Consider the following 22,566-nt stretch of genomic DNA (forward strand, 5'->3'; position numbering starts at 1 on the left):
AAACATTTAGGAGCGGAATAAAAAAATCATGTCATGATTTTCATGTCATGAAAAAAATCATTGTCAATGCAGATTCCCAGCATGTAATGTGTCGGTTGCGCGGTGTAACATACGCGAAAATTTGGCGGAATATGGATGAAAGGAATGGCAAAATGGCTCCAGTTAGAGCGAGATTGGATATTACGTTTTCACATTTCTCTTATCAGGTATTTATCTCGTCGTAAAAGGGAAGCATCTGTTCACCACCCGATACACGTTGTAATAGTGTGAATACCCTCTTCAGCTGATCCCGTGAAATAGTTGGCTGTGTGCTGGCACACATCTTGAATTTTATTTGAAATTAGATGCCCGCTTTGCATTTGTCCATATCCATTGCGGGAGGGGGAGCGGGCAGTACGGCAGCGCTTTGGGAAGCGGGAGGCAGCGGTTGTTTTCAGCACAAACATGGATGCTGGAGACAACCTTTTAACTTTCCACAGGTAATATTGCTGGTCAGTCTGTGATGCGGGCTTCTGACTTGCTTCGCGCTTTATTTGGCTAAAGAGCGTGCAAAACTTTCCTTAAATTTCCAAATGATGAGTGAACGCTCAAGCATTGAAGCCGTAACTCCGGTTTAGCATCGCAGTTCCTCTCTGCAAAGAAGCGTGCCGGGGCGGAGCGCGCGGGGGGAGCTCGCAGGTCCCTCTCGGGACTCTGCCAGCTGGGGGGGACTTTGCTGCCGATGACACGGGGACAGCCCCGACGCAGCCTTGTTTCTTGAGTGGCCGAAAACTTCCACCCTGTGACCTGGTTTAGGTCGCAGGGCTTTAGTTTGGAAAGTTAGATTGCAGCTCGAAAGTCTAGTAATTCCTTTCTGGGGGTTTTTTGTTTGTTCAGTGTTGTAATTAATCAAAATGCCGGTCGTTTTCTTGAGCAACAACTAAGAAAAATGCTGCTGTTGTGATTCCATCTCTCACGAAGTCTTGGACAAATGCAGTCGGCGCGTTGTTACTTTGTCTTTTTAGGCCGTGCGGATTTCCAGTAACTGCTTCTATATGCAAGCGCTGCTGCATTTAAATTGTTGTTAATTCACAATCATGAGTCTAGAAGAGCAAGTGCTGATTTCTGTCGGCTCCTTCCTGACAGTTGGCATCTTGAATATCCTCCCAGGAGGGCTGTAGATGTTTCTCCCAAAATGGGAATTTTTCGGAATTAAGTACCTGCCAGACTTTGCCCGTTTGCTTTGATGCCAGTGTGGAGCAACGAGTTGGAAAGGACTAGGATATACAAGGATATTTCAAGCCCGTGTCGTGAGCATGTGTGACCTTCACCGCTATTTCATATTGCACCTTTATAACATAAATCCTACTGAATATTTAGTGAAGCAATTACAAGCAGTCTCATTTAAAGAAACAAGCGACAATCCAAAAATGCCTGTGTCTCCAGGGAGGCGAGGGGCTCCCAGTGACCTTCCTTCTCCCCTCTGGAGCCGCTCCCTCCGGCTGGGTGGGAGATGCGTTGCCTGGGCAGCCCAGACACGGCTGGCATTCTTGCTGCCTTTGCTGAATTTTTGTCCGGCAAGAGCTTTGCTAAAGGCAGAGGAAGAGAAGGTGAGATTCAGGTAGGAGGATTATTGGTGCAGGTGTGGAAATTAGATGGGAGAGTCATAACCAGGGTTAAAAATCAACATTTAATTATGTTATTGAAGGCAGAGTAACTGCTGTACCTCTCCAGAGTTTATTTCTTAAGGACCCTTCCAGCACGTGCTGCAGTGGGATTTCACCGCTTTGCTGAAAAGAATGGCCACGTAGCACATGCCAAGATAAATCGAACTTAACGTGGGGTGTTTTGGCGTTACCTGGGAGAAAAAAAAAAAAAAAAATCCCCAAATTTTGCCTGTAGTAATTTCAACATTGAGATAACCAATCGTTACTAATGCTCCTTTGTAGTTTGGAAAGACAGCTAGTGTTTATGTTGTAAAAGTCGTCTTTGAAAATCACAGGTGTGGGGTAATTTTGCCGGCGTCAAACGTGTCTGTGAGCAGCCGCGGGCTGGATGGCGGCGCCAAAGGAAGGGTCGCATCTGGCCTCCGCAGCGGTGGCTCGCGGGCAGCGGCTCGCCGCTGCGGCCGAGCGGGACGCTGCGTCTTGGGTGTGCGCTCCCCACGCTCACGCTCACCGACCTCCGAATCGCTGGGTCACGGGCCGTGATGCTGGGCTTTGCCCGGGTCTTCGAGCGCCTGTTTGAGGAAGAGGCAAGAAAACGGGCAAGTACATGGCTTGGCCACGCTGAGGCTGTGTGCCGAGGGTGAGGGAGAAAATCCCACATTTTAACAGCTTAGAAACCATAAACCATCAAATTGATTCAGAAGCTGCCTGGCTTTCTGCAATCAGAGGGAACCTACAATAACATTTCTTGAAGTCGTTTTGTCTAACCTGTTAAACTGGTCATATTTAAAAAAAGCACTTTGCTACTAAATGTTATGGGAAGCCGTGATTCATGGTCCTGCTGAGCCATTTCCGTCTGGCAGGAACTTTATTAAAGGCAGCCCGCGCCCTGCCACCGCAGCAGGCTGCCGTCGCTGCGGGACGCGGCGCTCCCGACGGCTCCCTCTGCCAGGCGCGTACATCGGAGGGACGCGCGGAGCCGCCGCTCGCTCCGGAGGAGATTTTCTGTTTAATAGGGCACAAATCAAAATAGTTTAGATGTTGCTTTCCCTGCCGCGATGCTTTTCCCCTTAACTTTTGGAGAGGAGTATAAATGATATTCAGTATCAGAGCGTTTTACAGGAGAGGTCTCTCCGTGGATTTATTGCGGCAGCTTTTCCATTTGTCTGCGCGAGGAGGGCAGCTCCTCTGAAGCCTTCCTCCGTGGTCGTGGACCGTAAAGCACGCCTGCACGTCCCTGCAGCCGCCGGGAAGCGCGTCTCTGCAGGCTGGTTGAAGGGCTTGTTTCGGCAACCGGAGTGTTTGGCATTTATGGTGCTGTGCCGCCGGGGTTCTGAGAGCCCACACCTGAGGTCTGGGGGCCTGTTACGGGCTCTAGGACACGGAAAAAAGAGTTTGTAACCCCGAAAGCTGGGCTGCAGCGGCTGGTGTCGCCCTGCAGAGAGATGGCAGAGACGGGCACGGGGCAGGGACGATGGGGGGCGAGAGGTAGGCACAAGCTACCAGCTTCTTCCAGGAAGCATTTGGGAACATTTTAGGTTAAATACTTCTTATGCGTGGGTTTAAACTAGTCTTTGTTGGTTTAACCCGGTTTGAGCGGAGAGTTTTAGCAAGGACAAAACGCTTGCTTGTTGTTCATGAGGCATTTCTGTACGGCGAAGGACATTTTGGCAAGACCCTGGCCGTTGCTCTTGTGACCTCAGGAGAGAGTCTCTAATCTTTTTGGTACCCCAATGTTACTGCTTCCCCAGGGCATTGTTTTTCAACTTGTTTAAGGCAATTTTGCTACCGATTTAAAAAAAAAAGAAAAAAAGACGCCATAGAACAAAGAGGTCTTGGTGCATTTACTAGTGTGGGTAGGCTTGGAAGGTGTTGAGAGCCAGATTAAGACATTTACCTGGCCTCTTCCGCTCACGCCAACGCTGTGATCATACCAGCGCTATATATAGATACGGGCGTACTTGGAGACTGCAGAGCAAACTGCAATCCAAGATAAATGTGACATTTTATGGCACTTCAGAGGGCTGCCTTAGAAAGTGTCCTGTGCTGCCTGCCAAGTTAGGAAGGTCACACATGTTCGTTCTTCCTTTAAATTGTCGTCTTGTCTCACCTGCGTGCCCCACCTGCATGCCAAAACCCGCTACGCTTTGTGTTTGCGTTGCAACGTGGCCGTTTCAGAGTGCTGCTTCTTTTGTTTCTCTATTGATTAGTAGCCGATCCATACCTAGAGGTCTATAATGTTCCTATGATTTAAACTTTAACAGTTTCATTAACTGTCAAGTACCTTTGGAGCAAAGGAATCCCATATTTTAACTCCCCTCTCCTTGCCAGTATAAGATTTGTGGAAGGAGACTTCTTTTTCTGAGAAATAAATAAATAAAGCCCCAGCTTTCTGAAAAACCCTGAGGCCTCAAGATCTGACTAGGAAAGAAAGAAAACCATTCCAAGATATTTAATTGTACAGGGGGCTTACAGGATTGATCGAGAGCTTAGCTTTTTACAATAGTCCAGTGAATAAGAAATGCTCCTGACAAACGATCGATGATGGGATAATCACTCTTTATCCCCCCTCCTCATTGTTACCTTCTTTCTTCCAGGAGAACAGGGTTCAGAAGTCAAAAATCTTTATAGACGCTGCTTTTAAATTAAGCAGAAAATAGACATTGACATATTTGTTAATCTCACCTAAATCATTACTGGGCCTGGCTGGTTTGACTGTACACCGTGAGGGTGGCAGATAGGGCAGAATACATGAGCGTGCCTGCCTTAAGTGCACGCGTTGCCATTTAAAACAGGGAGGTGTAGGAGCCTGTGAATTTAACAGGGATAAATATACATATAATTTTTTATTCTGAAGGTTGTAAGAGTAGCTTCTCTTAATTAAAACCTTCTTACTAGCATTTGAAAGGTTAGGTAACATTTATATTGGTAGGCACATAAAAACATTCCTTCCCTAGAATCATTGTGTGGCTGGCCTGCGTCTCGGACGCATGCGTGCCTGCGTGTGTTCAAACCTGTTCTGACTTGGAAGAGAAGCTCCGGAAGGAAACGAAGACATGGGTGGTGCAAAGTAGAAAACAGGGCCTGCGTGCAGCGGGTCCCCGAAGGTGGGTCTGAGCCGAAGCCCCGGTGCCACGGCGCTGTGCGTGAGCTGCTGCGGGGCTGCGCCCACCGGTGAGAGCCGCTGGGCCACTCGGCCCTCTGGTCCACTAGCCCCGCATCGGCCTGGCTGCGGGAGGCCGGCCCTGGGTGCGCTGGGAAGGAGCAGAAGCATCGCGCAAATGCAGCGTGACGCTCTCCCCGGGATGCCCGCTCAGCTTCCAGCAGTCCTGCGGTTTAGAGGCTTCCGGAGACCAGATTTATATCTGCATCTTCGTGCTTAGAAGCCTGTGATGGGCTTCCCTTGCGTGAATTTATCTCATTGCTTTCTGCGAGCCCGTTTGTACTTCTGGTACTCGGGACCTTCTGTGGCAATGAGTCCTACCGTTTGATGTTGCGCTGTGTCAAAGCGTTCCCTGTTGTTGAGGTTTTTCGTAAACCTTCTGCCTGCTGATTTCATCTGGGTTTGTTGGGAGGGACGTGGCTTGCTCTGGCTTCCTGCTGCGACTCCAGAGCCTGCCGTTGTCAGACGGGACGGTGGCCGTGGAGCTGCGGAGGGACCCCCGTTGCTCAGCTGTCCTCCTGCCTCTCCCCAGCCCTTGCCTTCCGCGTCACCCGGCCTGGGAGCGTGGCAGTTTAACAGTGGGTGTTGATGTACTGGTAGGTGTTGCATTTAATCCCATTGACGTTCCTTCACAAACGATTAAAGATTAAAACCAAAAAAACGCTCGGTGGTGTTCACACGCCACAAAACGCAGTCATGATACTCAGGCTACAAGATAACAAGGAAAGAACCGTTGTCCTCCGGCTGAATCACGGCACCAGCTTTGTTCCAGGTTCTCCCGTTGACTTTTTGTGCTACCGGGTAGGACACCTCTTTTGTTTTATAGTTTCGTATCTCAGCTCCCCTCTGTACACTGAAGACGCACTCATGCTTGCCTGGCTCCCGGGCGCATGGGCGGTTATATTAACATTTGAATGGAAGGTGCTGTAGGGTAGTTGAACGTTACAACCCACCAGTGCTTGGAGCCAGCCTCATCCATGACCCGGCTTCAGATTGCCCGCGACCTCGGCTTTAAAAGGGGGGGCGGGATGGGAGGCAGCTGTCTCTGAGGCCGTGAACTTGCAACCAGAGCTTTCTGGTGTGGGTGGGAGGTTAAAAAATGGCACAATTCAGCAGAGTATCCAGTACCGTATAATTTGGCTCAGATTGCAATCTTTGCTTAAATTGAACTAAGATTGGCTCTAAATACTCTGCCTCTGCACAAGGACCTCTTGCACGTGTGTCGGTGAGGCAGTGTAGAAGCATCAACCTACTTCTGGGCCAACTTTGACCTGGTGTAAATTACTGTAGGTTCAGCAGGGCGTTGCACTTACGGTTACGCTCCCTGTGGCCTCTCGCAGGGAGAAGAGGGGATTTACATTCTTGGTTTGATAAAGGGGCAGCTGCGGGAAGGAGCGCCTTGTTCTGCTGCGGCAGGAGCTGCGACGTGCCTCCACAGCACGGTGTGTTTCCCCTTGCCCGCCTTAGTCTGGGTCAGGCAATTCCAAAATTAATCAGAAACCGTTTAATGGCGTGTTTTTGTTCGAATCAAAGTTAATTTTATCTGAGCTGAACGTTATAAAATAAATTAAAAATTATGAACTCCACCAGACATTCTCTTCTTGACACAGTTTTATTCTTGTCCATCACGGTAGTCTGTGGTTGAGACTAGTGGGTGCCGAGCGCTGGTAAACTGACTGCGAGCGGTTTTGGCGTCTCTAGCCTAACTGGTGTGTTTTCCTTAATGAGGCAGTGGCTCTAACAGCTACTGGCAGGAACCAGCCTGCAGGAGAACTTTAAATGGTGTATGTGGTTTTACATCGTCCATGTTTCTTGCTAAATGAACTGCGTGTTGGGACATTATTCTTTTTTAGGAGTAAGTCCAGTAAATGTCACTTAATTGATGGCTCAGCTCATTGGCATTTAAATGGAATAGAGTTTCCATGGTGAAAACTCCTTCCAAGCTTTTGCCTGAATATCGGTGGCAGGAAGCCTGGGCTGGAACGCTTACATTTGACTCAAGACTCTGCGTTGCTGGGAGCTGATGGTGCCAAACGCGGTCTGGGTGTTGCCTGTACGCAGGAACAGGAGAAACCTCTGTTCTCCCTCTGGACCGCCCAGAGCTGCTTGCCGTTCCTCTGTGCAGCAGCCCTTTGTGCACCCCTCTGCTTTACCCTCTCTGACGCGTGGCTGTGCCTGCTTGCAGGTACCCCCGAGCTGAGCCCTGCTGACCGAAAAGAGCTGGAGACCAAGCTAAAGGAGCGGGAGGAATTCCTGATTCCCATTTACCACCAGGTAGCCATGCAGTTTGCCGACTTGCACGACACACCTGGCCGGATGCAGGAGAAGGGTGTCATAACTGTGAGTACCACGGAGCTTTCCTTGGGGACATCGCGGGGAGGGTTTGACGCACCTGGGAAATGGTAACCCTCAGTGGGATGAGCTGCTGCTGGAGGCAGCAGGATCAGAGGAACTCGTCGTCCTGCGGGGCTGCAAATAAACCTCTGCCCCAATGACTCTTGCCGCAGGAGCAAACCTTCTCCACCTGCCAGCTGTTTTCTGGCCCCGGAACACAAGCTCATCACGTTTTCTAGCACGTTTACCTGATCCGTGTCCATCTGAGACCCCGCGTTTCCTGGGCTTTGCCGGTTGCTCAGTAGCGGCCACATCAAAAACCCCACAGAGCACCCTGCAGCCTGCCCTGGCAGAAGGAGAAGGCAGGGAAGGGGGGGAGCCTGTACCCGTGGGGACCCTCGGGGATGGAAGGGCTCTAAGGGCATAGCTGAAGGCCAGCTGTCGTGTCAGGGTTTGCATTATTGCCGATTAGATTTTCCTAGTTCCCTCTCCCCTTGGACGTGTCTTGGGCTGTGCTGCTCCTCTGGGGAGCTGTGTCTCTTTTTGCGGAAGGGAGCAGGCTTCTGGGAGACAGAGGAGGCTGGATGTAGCTTCTGGTGACTGAATGGTATAACAGGGTGGGAGTCTTCAAAGCCCAGACGTGGGAGTCCTCGTATTTCTCTTGTGGAAGCGGTATAACTAAGTATATAATGAGTGCAAGCCTTTTTTTGCCATTGGGAATAAGGCGTATATATTTCTCCACATAAATGTTGTCCCTCACTCATTTCTCCTTCTCCACTTATGTCTTGGGCAGGACATTCTAGACTGGAAAACTTCCCGTACCTTCTTCTACTGGAGATTAAGACGTCTTCTTCTAGAAGATGTGGTAAAGAAGAAGATCCATGATGCCAATCCTGAGCTGACTGATGGGCAGATCCAGGCTATGCTGAGGCGCTGGTTTGTGGAAGCTGAAGGGACAGTGAAGGTAAATCATAGAATCATAGAATCACAGAATTGTTTAGGTTGGAAAAGCCCTTTAAGATCATCCAGTCCAACCATTAACCTACACTACCAAGTCTACTCTAAGCCAATCAAGGGTAGACTAGACTAAACCATGTCCCCAAGTGCCACATCTACCCGTTTTTTGAAATGAAAAAGCGGTTTCACCCAGGCATTAGTCCTTCCTGGGCCTAAGTTCAGTGAAGTTCTCCCAGGTGGAGTTTGATCTCTGGTTTTTAATTGTAATGTCCACGAACATTTTAGGTGGTGAAGGAGAACTGGGTAACATTCCAGGTCATGAATTGGTTTATGGGGACACTTTTTATAGCAGGCCAGAAAAGCAAAATAGGGTTTTTTCCCAAGCATGTAGCACCATTGGTATGAAAATCTGAGCATCTCACAAAGACGAACAGCTCGCTCGGCAGAGCGAGGCAGGGCAGCGAGTGGGGAGAAGGCTGCACAGAGGTGCTGCTGTCTGGCAGAACGGGCAGCAGAAATCCCAGGAGTCACAACACATGCTCTCTACACCAGCCCTGAATATCTCCATCTCCTTGTTTCTGTGCACAGCCTGCCTAAAATAGCACTGCAGAGCCGCTCGTGGTTACGGAGGCTGTTACGGAGGAGCTGTCCTAGCTGTGCAGACCAGTCCCTGCATACCCTTGGGATCCCCTGTGATGTGAAAGCAGGATTTTTATTTTATTTTTAATTATTCTTTCTTACTGAATAATATCCTTAATCCTGCTCTATCCCACTGACGCCGAGAAGGGTGTGGGGGTTCACTGCTTGTATCCAGATGTTTCGTCTGGCAGATGTTCAGCCAGCCTATCTCACCTGCCTGTCCTGCTGCTCGCCCAGCCATAGTGTCCCCCCTTCCCCGGGGCTGCCCTCGCCTTCCTTCCCTTTCCCCGGGCCGTGAACCTAAGAGATGGTGGGGACAGATCGCATGTGCCTGGCGGTCTGTCACCATTGCCACGTCTCGGCCCAGGAGAGCCCTTGCCGTTTTTCCGCCAAGCGTCCTGCGTTCCCCGGCTTGCCCGGTGCTTTTAACGCCGTGTGAAGCGACATGCCGTCAAAGGCAGCGGCGCGGATCAGCTGTGGGATCTGCCAGGGCTCGGGGCGCGGGCTCGCCTCGGCGCCGTCCGCAGTCCTCATCTGATAGCCGCGTTGAGGATTTCTCTTTTAATTGTGCTGAAACTCTGAAGCTGGCAATCTCTGAAGAGCAATCTCTGGAGCTGCTCTTAGGTTGTTTTTGTCACAGTCCTCCAATCTGAGTATTTTATTTATTTCATTTTATTTTATTCTGTTTTTAAAGTGACAAACGCTCAGGGGTTCCAGAAAAGGGGGGGGAAAGTGTTCTCTGGAGGGCAGCAGGCTTTCCAAGGTAGTGTCTGAGCGTCTTTAAAAGCGGGCATCTCGTTAGCTAATACATTACACCAATCAAGGAGAGTTATCTTAAGCCACAATTAATCTGCTCCCTGGCATATGTTGATAGGAAAGCATCATGCTGTTTCTTAATTAAAAGCAAACGGATTAAAAATGATTAATAAGAGTATTAAATATTCTCCTAAACTAAAAGCTTTGGGATTCTTGGGTAAATCTAGCTTTACGCAGGTCTGCAACCGTAGCTTCTTGGGGTTTGGTTTTTTTTTTTCCCTTCCCTGAAATCTTCCTCAGTGCCCTACTTTGTATGCAGGGAGCATTTCTGTCATGTCTAGGGGCAGAAGCAAGGAGCAAAACCTAGCGAGTTTAAAATAATAAGAAGAAAAAACAATGAAATAAGCAAAGTCTTGAGGTTGAAATGACATCACTGATTTAAGACAATCATATGCATACTGGTAAAGGAAAAAAAAAAAAAAAAAAATCCCGGTTTCATAGAATCGTTTAGGTTGGAAGAGACCTTTAAGATCATCCAGTCCAACCATTAACCTACACTACCAAGTCCACACTAAACCAATCAAGGGTAGACTAGACTAAACCATGTCCCCAAGTGCCACCTCTGCCCGTTTTTTGAACACTTCCAGGGATGGGGACTCCCCCACCTCTCTGGGCAGCCTGTTCCAATGCTTGACCACCCTTTCCGTAAAGAAATTTTTCCTAATTTCCAGCCTAAACCTCCCCTGGCTCAGCTTGAGCCCATTTCCTCTCGTTTCTTATTAAAGTGTGTCAGGCAGGGCCGACGCAGGGGTCTGGAACAGGGTCTGCACTTGGGGCTTCCTCACGGCAGCGCGGGCTCTCAGCCGTGGGTGCGACAACGCCTTTGCCAACACGGGGAAGGAGCGCTGCTTGTGAGAGTCCCAGGGAAGAGGAAAACAATTTCTTGGACTTTGGAAACTGGTAATTAAATATACAAACAAAGGGCGAGCAGCGAGGAGGCTCATCGGTGCAGGTGCTGCCTTTGCGCTCCTTGGCATTGGCAAGGAGGGGGGGAAAAGCAGCCTGGCGAAGGCTGGTAAGGGGCTGGCGAGGCGCGGGCATCGCTCCGTTGGGAGAGCAGGAGAGGCGAGAGAGGAGGAACCCCTTGCGCGCAGCGCAGTAGAGTCCTGGCAGGGGAGGTGTTCTGCTGCCTTCACTGCTACCGCTCCAAGGCTTCCCAGGGCCTTTGCAAACGCGATGCCCTCCGCCACCGAGGCTTCACCTTGGGGTGCGAACACCCATCCCGCTGCCCCGGGAATCCCCCTGCCCCGGTCAGGCCGCAGAGGCAGCGCGAGGATCAGCCGCGTGTAAGGTTCCCGGGTGGAGCGGTGGGTGCTCTGCTGCCCGCGCTGGGGGGGGCGTCCGCTCGGCCCGCGGCGCGTTACTGCGCCGAGCTCATTGTCATTCCGACTTTGACTTCGTTAGTGATAACAGAGAAGGATAGTGCACCTTTAAATGACGAGCTTTGTGTTTAATTACCCAAATAAAATGACATAAATATGAATGAGTGCTAATGGTGGTACTTGCTTTTCCGGAAACCATTAACAAAACGATTCTTAAATGATTTGTAAAGAAAATGAGAGGAGAAGAGAGGAGCGAGAAGGCTATTAGGCGTCTAACACACTCCTGAATTATTATGTAGTCAACTACCTAGCAAATACCAGGTGAAATGATCTTGCAAAAGAAAAAAAAGGTTTTGTTGTCAAGGCTTTTCAGGGACGTGGACACCCCGACCTCTTCTGCAGCGCAGACGCCTGCTGACGGGGCTGTTCGGTTTCTGGGCTGGGTCGGGGATCCCGTGATTGTTGGGGGACGCTAACACCAGCTCAGTCTTCAGGGGATGGGGACTCGTGGGTCCCATGGCAGCTCAGCACTGGGAGAAGCCCCAGATCAGCTGCATCTCTGGCCACCCCTGCCCTCACCTCAGGGCCAGTCGTATTTCACCAGAAATGGGGCATCTGATCGCAGAAGGAAACTGGGATTTTAGCTGGGACAGCTCCTGGGGCTGATGCAGCTAGTTCGGCGGCCGCAGCCACGGGCAGCACTGCTGCCTCCGTGCTTCCCCTTTAGTCACACTTATGGAAGGAGATGCAAAAGAAATACCTCATCTTTTGACTTTTGCTAATTGTTAGTTGTGTTTATAAAAGCCACGCGCACTGGGAAAACCACAGAGGGCTGCCAGCCAAACGTTCTACCCGCGGCTGCCAATAATTGCGAGTTAAATTTCAGGAACGGCGCGTGGGGAGCGGGAGCGTGCGCAGCGCTGGGACCCGCCGGGTGACACTTGCGGTTTGTTTGCAGGCGTATTTATGGGACAGTAATAAGGACCTGGTGGAGTGGCTGGAAAAACAGCTGACGGAAGAGGAAGGCGTTCGCTCAGTTGTAGACGAAAACATCAAGTACATCTCGAGGGACTACATCCTCAAACAGATACGGAGGTAAGCCAGCTACGCACGCTCTGCCCCTGCGGAACAGGGATTTTAAAAAGTTCAGGCTCTGATCTCGGCCACGTGTGCTTCCCCAGCTGAGGAAAGTGGCTCCGTCAGTTCCAGAGCATTTCATGTTCATTGGCCTTTTTGTGTGGCAAACACCTGAGGAGTATGTGGAAACGCAGTTTCCTTTGGAAATGCAAATACAGGGGCAAATGTGGAGCTACCCTGAAACAGCGGGATTTGTACAAAGTCTCCTGCGTGCAGTCTGCTGTACAGAATCTCCTGTTCCTGCTGCGCGGGCTGTAGTGCTACCGTACGTGCAGGTGCCTTGAGCAAAATGCCAAACCAGCAGAGCGAGATCTAACCCAGCAGTATCCAAACCTCCCTGGCCATGCCCGCCCGTTACCGAAACAGGAGTCGTGAAGAGCCGGGACACAGAAATTGCCCTGCTAATGTGTCTTTTCTCCATTTGAGACAGAAAATGGAAAATTATTTTAGAGGGCCGCATACTGCATGAAGCAGGGAGAGAAAGCAAATCTCTGAGCTGGGCTACTGCTATCAAAGCGGTGTGTGGACCACATTTGGCCAGAATATTCTTCTTAAAGCTTCCTACCCTTTATTTTTTCTAGCCCCAGCCTTTCCAGGCAACCTGCCTAGTTTCTTTGCTCAGTGTCGTAAAATGCCCAGTTCCCTTCGACTGCTTTTTAGAACTGCACCAAATAAACCCCCCAAAGTACTAAAACATTGGTAGAGTATCTGTTCCTCCTGGTTGTAAGAGTTACTGTGTGCATTTGCACGTTCATCCAGCGGAGCCAGTTAAGACTCATGAGCCAAACACTTCGCTAGACTTGAACAGATCTAATTTTGATAATTTTTACGTCTTGGACTGGAGGTCTCTTAAAGCAGCTTTGCCTCTGAGACAGCAGAGCTGGGGAGGGCACCGAACTGCGGAGCGAAGCTCCTCTGGTTTCCGTGTCCCGTGTCTGACTGTAGGGCGTCTCTTCCGTCACTTCCACCGGTTTCTCCGTCCGTGCTGCAGCGGACGGGGCTCTGCGTCATCTGGGAGGGGGAGATGTGGGTGCTCTCAGCAGCCTCTGAAGGTGCTGCTGGTGGGATCGGGGCACGCTCCAGAGCTCCTGGCCTCCCCGCCTCTGCCCTGGGTCCGCATGGTCCGGCCTCTCGGGATTTCAGCCTCCGTGCCTGTCTTAGCAGGCCTGCCGCCAGCAAATCGAGTGGCACGGGGGCCTCCGAGCGAGCACAGCTCTTGCGCTACTCGCAGTCGGTTCACGCAAGTGCCTGCCGCCTCGCCCAGTCTCTCTTACAGCCCCCATATTTCAGCGTGTCCCCCCCGCCCCGGGCCTGACGGGGAGCTGTCGGACGCGCTCCGGTGCGAGTGTCGGGGCTGCCGTCACTTAACTCTCGCCTCTTTCCAGCCTGGTCCAGGCCAATCCGGAGGTTGCCATGGATTCGATAGTGCACATGACCCAGCATATATCACCCACCCAGCGAGCCGAGATCGTGCGGATCCTCTCCACAATGGACTCTCCTTCTTCAACGTAAGAGCATCGATTTCCCACACTCCCCCCTGCCTGGTACAGTGGGGGGGTGGGGGGGAAGCTCAGAATTGCCCTTTGTCTGCTCGACTGTAACCACTGTACCGAGACGGGGAGGCTCAGGGAAATGCTGGAAGAGTGACATTTTTATTTTTTCAAATCAGACTGACCAGAGGAAGTGTGTTCTTTGGCCAGAGACACGAGGAAAATGTATAAACACAAGCGCCTGCGGAATTGAGTTACAGCTGTCTAACTGTACCTTATTTATTTAACAAAGCGTGACTGGACCAACGCATCAGTTCGCTGTTCGGCTGCCACCCGAAAGTGCTACAGCCAGGCAATGAAGGGTGCTCCGGTACCGTGAGGTCTTGGCATAGCAAAGCAGGGGCTCGTTGCAATCAACGCCCCTGTGCCCCTGCCCGCTTCTCTTCTCGCAGCCCGCCTGGCAGTGGCACCTTTGTGCTGACAGGCGCCAACGTTAACACCCTGCGAGAGCGGGGCTGCAGCCGAGGACGGGCTCTGCCTCCCAGGAGCGGGTGGGAGCCCGAGATCCTCCCGCCTGGCATCCTGCGGGTGAGTGGAGCCCACCGCCGAGTCAGCCCTCTCCTCTCTGGCAGCCAGCGGTGATTTGTGCTTCAAACGTCTGTCTCGCTACTTAGCAGTAGAGGAAAACCAGCGTCGAAGCCGGCCCAGCCGGTGCCGTCCCCACACCCCGGGCAGGCTGCGGGGAAGGCTCCTCGGCTTCCCAGGACTGTGAAGGTGGCGGGGGCAGGATTTTGGAGGTTAAATCTCTGCTCGCTTTGCCTTTGTGCCCAATTCCTTTCGAACAGGTCAGTAAACTGCGTGAAAGGCCCTTCCCGGAGGAGGTAAAAGAGGAGACCAAAACGCAGGTGCTCAGCCGTTTCTGCTCTTCCTTCCCTACTTATTTTGAGGGATAACAGGCGTGGGGCAGCCCCACTGTTGCGTTTACTTCACGTAAGTGCTAATCCCCGTCACGTGAGTAGGTAACCGAAGCAGAAAGCAGATACAGCCTGCCAGGGTAAGGGAGGGGAAAGGACAGAGTCAAATACACCGCTGGGGTTAGAACTGCGAAAGGAAATCTCAGTCTGCTGCATCTGAGCAAAGCTTTTCTCCATCGCCCACCTCTGTCCCGGCGCTGGCTGCGCTTGCCTGGCCCGTTATTCACGTGGGAAGACAGACATATAAGAAGAGTTATTTTTGGTACTCCCCTTCCTTAGCACCAGCTGACTTTTTTACCCATTCCAACGGTCCTCTTTGCAGCCAGTCAGGAATTATTGTCTGCAGTGGATGTTTGGCAGGTACGTGCAGCGCCAGCACTGAGCCAGGCTGCCCCGGTCGCAGCGGCGCAGATCACCGCAGGCTGACCCCAGCCCAGGTCCCTGGCTTATTTCTACCCTTTTTGATTTTCATGGCCCTCCTGACTGTAATAAAAGATCAGAGAAGCTGGAACTCTGGAGGGAAGCACGGTCAACCCCTAATACATAGATACTGTTATGGAACTTGGTCTCAGTAACACTGGAGAGCCTACACCGATGATTGTCTTAAAAGTATTTCAGATTTTACAATTCCTCTTTTAGTATAGCACGAATCAGAAGGGATGGTTTTATGAGAGAATTAATTAATGATGATGCCAGTGCCTCACAGCCGTACTGTTTCCTTCTGCACCGCAACGCGGCCCTCCCGTGCGTGGTGCCCGAGCTCCTGTAAAATCGCGGTGCCGCACCGGCGGTCGCTGCTCTCCTCCCCGGGGGACGAGCGGCAGCGGCCCGTGGCCAGCGGAGCTGTGTCATCCGAAGAACTAGCTTTTTCTTAATAGTTAAGAACGCTAATTCGGTTTAAAAGACTTTTCTTCCCCCACTAGAGCCCCCTGAACAACCCCCAAAGATGCTTTTACTTAAGCCGATGTGGGCTGCAGCGGGACGCGCAGGACAGACAGAATGTCTCAGCCAGGCAGGACAGCTCGGGGGGCATCGGCGCGGGCGACTCGTTGGGCTCCTCCTCCCCTGTCACCGGGATTTCCTACGCGGTGGTGTCACCAGTCAGTCCCTTATCCAGGACATCTGCAGGTGTTACGGGAAACGTCCCAGTGCGCGCTGCTCGATTCCTTCTCCTCGGGGTGGGAGCTGTCGCTGCCAAAGTCTCTTGCGTGCTGGGCAAGAGCGGACCCCTCTGTTCCAGTGTCGCAGGCACTGTCAGGCTTTGCTTAATTTGGGGGTAAAGTAGCTCAAAAAAAACCCCAGCCATTAGGTAATGTCGGAGCTGGTCCGAAGTCCAAGTCCGGCGTGAGCCCAGGGAGCCCTGGCAGCGTCACCGGCCGATGTCCCGGCCCTTCTCCCCGGCCGTGGCCGCAGCGCCGGTGCCGCAGGCGTGCGGGTCGGTTCCCCGGCGGGGCAGGGGCGGCGGGGACCCCCCCTCGGTACGCACGGTTCTCGCTGGTGCTGAAGTATTTCACTTACCTCAATTTCTTTTAATAAAAAGAACCAATTACATCTCTGTTGCCAGGAGTGGAAATCTGTCACCCCTTGTCCTGAGCACCCCTCGGGGAGCTCTGCTTCTCCTTAAGGAAAGAGCAGGGACTGAGGCAGCTCCCGAAGGGGGTCTGGCGGCTGGGAATGCCGGGCGGATGGAGCCCAAGTGCCTTCTGCTCTGGGCTGGACCCCTCTGGGCTCATCTCCACACGCTGCCTCTCGCCGGGCCCCTGTTGCTGCTCTTAGAATCACAGAATCATGGCATCGTTTGGGTTGGAGAAGACCTTTAAGATCGTCCAGCCCAACCATTAACCTCACACTGCCAAGTCCACACTAAACCAATCAAGGGTAGAGTAGACTAAACCATGTCCCCAAGTGCCACCAATTCAGGGGAGAGGAATAATTCATTTCATGTGTCCTGGCTTGGTGGTTGGATTATTTTTAATGAAGTAAAACCAGGAATCACTAAGGTTGGAAAGGATCTCTGAGATCATCAGTCCAACCATCAACCCAACACCCCCATGCCCACTAAACCATGTCCCCAAGTGTCACGTCTGCCTGTTTTTTGAACGCCTCCAGGGATGGTGACTCCCCCACCTCTCTGGGCAGCCTGTTCCAGTGCTTGACCACCCTTTCTGTGAAGGAATTGTTCCCAATATCCAACCTAAACCTCCCCTGGCGCAGCTTGAGCCCCTTTCCTCTCATCCTATCACTTGTTCCTTGGGAGAAGAGCCCAACACCCCCTCCCTGCCCCCTCCTGTCAGGAGCTGCAGAGCGATCAGGTCTCCCCTCAGCCTCCTCTTCTCCAGGCTGAACACCCCCAGCTCCCTCAGCCGCTCCCCACCAGCCCTGTGCTCCAGACCCTGCCCCAGCTCCGTTGCCCTCGTTCCTACTCGGGGTCAGACTCTGCGGATTTTGGAAATAAACCTTCCCAGATGTAACCACAGGGCAAAGCCCGTCCTGACACCTCAGCCAGCCAGAGAAAAGCAGCACCCATCGCACAGATCGGGCAGGAGTCGTTACCTTTCCCGGAGCTTCCTTGTGTCCATCCCCGTTGCGTCCTCAGCAGCGGGAGGAGCCCGGCCGTCGGCGCTGAGCCGTGCCGGAGCCGCGGTGCCGGGGCAGAAGGAGCGGCTGCTGGTCCCGCCGCGGGCTCCGCTCTCTGCTCGAGGCTCCGGGCGCAATCCCGGCCCACAGCCGCCATCCCAGCGAGCCGTCCCCGAGTCCCCTTCCTCCTCCGTGGACTTATTTTTTTAACATTAGTGACTGAAACAAGCAGAAAGGGAAAGCCCGGCCCCAGCGCTTGCCTCTGCGGGGGGGGCTGGGAGAACTTCCATGAAGTTGTGTTGGTGGAAGGGTGTCCCCTGCTAAGCCGGGAGCGCGGCGAACGCCTTGCAGCAGTTCCCCACGCTAACGGGGATGGGGTGTGAGAGGGTGAATTAGCAAAGCCAGCCCCAGCAGTTACATTTCAGGCATTTCTCAAACTGGAATCCTGACAGCTAAAAGCGTAAATCACCTTAACAAACATAATGTAACTGGGGGGGGGGGGGGGGGGGGGTGGGGGGGGTGAGGGGACGGACCCTACTGAACTCCAGAAACACACTTAAAACTCTTTAGCCTAAAATATCTACATATTAAAATGCCACGAAAAGAAGTACCAAAGCTGTAAGCTCTCAAAAGCCCAAGATCAAAGTGCCATCATCTTTTAATGTAAACCTTTTGTTGCATCAACAGTCTTGAGAGGGATGAGCGACATCAAAATAAAAACTGAGACAAACTGTGGCTTTGTAGCTGTTTTTTTGTTTTAGCCTCTTCTCTCAATTTGGGCCATGAAATAGGTCAGCTCCATTACTGATCAGCCTTCCCACAAATATTTAAAACAAATTGAATTGCACACCCAATACCCATCACAATTACGCCAGGCACAATAACTAAATTAGCAATTCAACAAAATAATTGGAAATGCGATTCTCTCTATTCCACAGCCTCCCTCAGGGGTTTGGCCGATCTATGGGGGGAAAACTCTGCTTTACTAATTCTGCAGCTAATTAGAGACACACTTGTAAATGAAGTTGTTTGTCTGGAAGTTGAAATTCTTTGTGATTGTGGAGTTTGGGGGGGGGGTGGGGGGGGGGGTGGAATTAACACAACCCCTCTGTCCCCCCCATCACACATGTAATTCCCCAATTCTCGTTGCGGTGCAATGTTTTCCGAAGGTATAACGCCCATTTGTGTAGGTACTAATTAGCAGCTGTATCATGAATTAATAAAGAATTAATATTCTTGGGGGGGGGGGGATATCTCACTTGCTGTTAATTGGCAGCATTAGGAAAACTTAGTGGAAATCATCCTGGTTATCTGCGCCTTTATTAAACAGCGCTCGAAGCCTCTGCCCACGCCGCAGCCCCGTGGTGTCGGCGTGATCGCGCTGCGCTGGACGGGCAGGAGCTGGGAGAGCAGCGCCCGGCCCAGTTCGCCCAGACTGGGTTTGCTGGGGTGCCGGGCGCGGTCCAGCCTCCCCCCACGCCCCCCGAACCCCCTCCCGGGGGGCTGCAGGGTGCGGGCCCGTCGCGGGGCCCTGCGAGGTGCCACCGCCGGCTGCTGGGCACGGGCTTGGCGCCGCGGGGGCCTCTCGGGGCGCTGGCTCTGCCGAGTTGTTACTTGGGGATTACGCCGGCTGCGCTTCCTCCTGCAGCAGCTTCAGATGCAGGCGAGGGCCCGTTTGTCACGCCAGGAATAACGCGCTGCCCTTACCAGCAAGGTCAGGCGATGAAACGGGGCCTCGCGAGCCGCCGCTGCCGGCCCAGGCTCTCCCCGTGTATCGCCCTGCGCAGGTGGTGGGGGGACGGCAGGGAGAAAAGCCTGCTTAAACACTGATAAGTAAATTCAAAAGCATGCTTAGTAGGGCTTTGACTCTTATCTCTTCAAACAATACGAAGGAGAAGTTATCACATTTAAAGTGTTTCATATTACCCTTTTAACATTACATCCTGCTCTCTCAAAAAAAAAAAAAAAAAAAAAAAAAGGGAAAAAAAAAAAAAAATCAAGTTCCCTGGTGCTACAACTTTAAAGGACACAGAAGTCGAACTGGAAAGGGGTGGCACAGCTGCTGCGCCCCGAGCCGCAGCCCCACGTGGAGGCCGGACAGCTGCGGGCACAGCAAACCCCAAAGCGGGGCAGGGCCACGGCGCCCGCTGTTAAACATCCTTAATGCTCACTCTGGCAGCGCAGGCAGCATGAAACGTTCCACCGACACGAAGTTGGGAAGCAGCTCATTTATGCCCCTTGATGCCCTTCAGAATTGCGGTTATTAAACCACGCGATTTTAGTGATGGTCAAAGCCCGCACAGCCTTGCTGCTCCTCAGAAAATAAGGACAGGTAGGGTTCGAGGGGTGGGGACACGCCTCGATGCAGCAGATTGTGCCAGTACGGTACGGCGGATGGTGCCGCCGTGTCCTAAAACCCAGCCCTTCCCCGCAGCCGCAGACCCCCGGGCCCTTGGTTTAGTGTGGACTTGGTAGTGTAGGTTGATGGTTGGACTGGATGATCTTAAAGGGCTTTTCCAACCTCAATGATTCGATGATTCTATTAGGACGAGAGGAAATGGACTCAGGCTGCACCAGGGGAGGTTTAGGTTGGATATTAGGAAAAATTTCTTCACGGAAAGGGTGGTCAAGCATTGGAACAGGCTGCCCAGAGAGGTGGGGGAGTCCCCATCCCTGGAAGTGTTCAAAAAACGGGCAGAGGTGGCACTTGGGGACATGGTTCAGTCTGGTCTACCCTTGACTGGCTTAGTGTGGACTTGGTAGTGTAGGTTAATGGTTGGACTGGATGATCTTACAGGTCTTTTCCAACCTCAACGATTCTGTGACTCTTCTCCCCGCAGCTCCCTGGACGCTGCTTTGCCCGGAGCGGCTCGGGAGGGCCGAGCGGCGCTGCTGGGCCCTTTGCCGCACAGACGGTTGCGAGGGGGATCCTGAAATGGAAAGGGCAGCGGAGAGGAGCCGGCGGTGACATTTAGTGCGTTTCCGCCTGGCAAATTTTGACCAGAGAGCTGTGAGCGGGAGGGGGAACGGGAGAAATCAATGCACTTCCCTGAGAGCTGCAGCTACTGCTTCGCTGCAAGCGAGCATAAAGATTTATTCATCCATGATACGTGTATTTTCCACGCAAAGTCAATACTCACCTTGGCGTTTATTTTCTAAAGCCAAGAAAAAAAACATGCTACATTCTTCCACAGGGCAGGGAGCCTGCCCTCCGCTGCCGCCTCTCCCCGCGTCGATCGAGCGGGCCCGAGGAGCAGCACCAGAGAGGACCGGGGAAAAGCAAAGCTCCGACGGCTTCGTGGAGCCAGCAGCTCCTCCTGGGACAGCAAAAAAATCCAGGTAGTGCTCTTTGGGCACGCTGGGGCGGAGGAGCTGGGTTGAAAGGACGTTATGGCACTTTTTCTTCCCTGCTTTAAAAATAAAAAAAGTCACAAAAGAAACCTAGGGTAGCGCACTGCCTGCCAACCCCTCACGTCACTGCCCCGGCTCGTCCCCAGGCTCCTTGGTGCAGGGCTGGCTGAATTCAGCCAGAACTGCACCCAGACGTGGGCGCGCTTTTTTCTTCCCTGCTTTTACACCCAGGATTTCGCACCCCGGCCGCTGCTCAAGCAGCTGAGCTGCTTCTCCCTTGGTGCGGTGGCCTCTCCGCTCCGTACAGCGCTGAAGGTATTGGGAAGCTGTTTACGGGAAGCAGGTGACTAGAAGAGAGACTTACATCTGTAATGATGAGGTGCAAGAACGATTAATTAATACCAGCTCTGCAGACAGCTCCAGGGACGCAGTGAAGTGCAACAATGCAGCTACAGAGAAAGTCTTCCAAGGAAAAAAAGAAAAAAAAAGAAAAAAAAATAAGGATAAAGCTGTGTTTTAGCCCATTTCAAGCCGAGGCAGGGCTGGGGAGCAGCGTGGCAGGAGCAGAGGGAAAGGGGCACAAGGTGGGATCAGCTCCCGCACGCTGCAGCTCGGCTGCTGGGGAAGCACGGGGCGCGGAGCGGGCTCCCCTCCCTCCGCGCTGACCTCATACATATTTAAAAATGGAATGTATTTTTATTTAAGCTTAATAAGAAAAAAGAATTTAAAAAGTAAAATTTAGTTGCCCGCACCCACAAGCTGGCAAGCTGTAACTTATGCAAGGGGAAAAAAAAAAAAAAAAAAAAACAAAAAAAAAAAACCAAACAATCCCAGACCCCTTGTCTTACTGTCAGGACAGGCTCAGTATGAAGGGGGACGAGCTCCAGCCGGACAGGGAGCTTCCAGCCCCAGTCCCGCAGCGCTCCCGCCTCTCCATCTTTAAAGCCCCCCGCGTGTTTCGGCCGTTTGCTGCTCTGGCTCCGTGCAAAGCGCTGCCAAAGACACCGGTTCAGTGACGCCGTGCCGGCGGGGCTAAGAGCGGCCACTGGCCCCGCGTCTGCGCCGATCATGCTCGGACAACGAGTTTACAAAGCATTTTAATGAGGTCGCGCAAAACGCAAAACAAAGCCGGCGCGATTCACGCGGTCACAAGCAGCGGCCACCTCACGCACGTGTACGCACGTATTACTTACGCAAGATAACCCCCATTTCAGATTGATCACAGCAGGCTAACAAAGTCCCCTCATGAGGATTTAATTTCTGGCTTCTGACCTTTGGATATAAAAACCCCACAAAACCCCTCGAGTGAGTCACCTCCCCTGGCCAGTTTTACACGTGTGCTGGCAACTTTCGGCGGTGTGTCATGGCCACGGTGAAGACGGGCTGGCTCAGAGTCACGCTCAGCAGAAATAATGAAGTGTAGAGGATCAATGCCGGGCTGGAAAATTCACCGCTATGTTCTAATTGCAGAAACAGCCCCAGCCCGAGCCCCGTGTTGCGCTCGTCGCCGGTCGGCAAATGTCGCTGTGTGCAGCGACCGCTCATTCAGAAACGGGAGCGCGAACAGGGAGCGCTGGCTGGCTGCGGGGGAGAGCACCTTCTCTCTGTTTTAAGGCCATGTTAATTATGTAAATGACATTTAAATCCTCTTGACTCGGTGAAAAATAAAGTCGCACATTCCAGATATGAAGCCAACGACCAGAACGGCACGCTTAAACGGCTCCCCACCCCCCCCCCCCCCCCAATCCCCCAAATAAAAAAAATCTTTAAGGTTTTAATACAAATGTGGGCGACCTGATTGCAGGGGGGGCTGGTGGTCCCTGCCGGTCCGAATCGCGTGTCCCTCCCCGCCCCGTGCTGAGCAGATTGCAAAATCAAGGTCAGGAATTTCAGGAGAACGGTTAAAAATGGCTCATCTTTGGGGGGAAGCGGGGTTCACGGTAAAGCCAGAGGGGAGGGGGCTCAGCCAAGCTCAGCGCCTGCCCCCCCGCCTCTTCCTGCGCCTGTGGGGTTCAGCAGTAACCGTATTCCACGCTCCTTTGGCGCGGTTTTTAGCAACGAACCAGCGGCCGGCGAGCCGTCGCTTGGGGCAGCGTCAGGGGACCACGGGAGGGCAGGGCCGGCAGCTGCCGGGGCGGAGGACGGGGGACGGAGGCGATG

General features: G+C 52.6%; 1 protein-coding gene across 6 annotated transcripts in view; it reads left to right on the top strand.

Annotated features, from left to right (window-relative positions):
* Nucleotides 1–13,526, top strand: part of ACACA (acetyl-CoA carboxylase alpha) — a 132,671-nt gene extending 119,145 nt beyond the window's left edge. For all 6 annotated transcript variants that reach the window (XM_075719777.1, XM_075719775.1, XM_075719776.1 and 3 more), the window contains 4 exons: nucleotides 6,995–7,149; nucleotides 7,937–8,107; nucleotides 11,836–11,972; nucleotides 13,400–13,526. In XM_075719777.1, coding sequence (XP_075575892.1) covers nucleotides 6,995–7,149; nucleotides 7,937–8,107; nucleotides 11,836–11,972; nucleotides 13,400–13,526 — 590 coding nt within the window. The remainder of the gene's footprint in view (nucleotides 1–6,994; nucleotides 7,150–7,936; nucleotides 8,108–11,835; nucleotides 11,973–13,399) is intronic.
* Nucleotides 13,527–22,566: the final 9,040 nt, after the last annotated feature.

The sequence above is a fragment of the Pelecanus crispus genome, chromosome 12 (genome assembly GCF_030463565.1).
Source record: "Pelecanus crispus isolate bPelCri1 chromosome 12, bPelCri1.pri, whole genome shotgun sequence".
NCBI classification, from domain to species: Eukaryota; Metazoa; Chordata; class Aves; order Pelecaniformes; family Pelecanidae; genus Pelecanus; species Pelecanus crispus.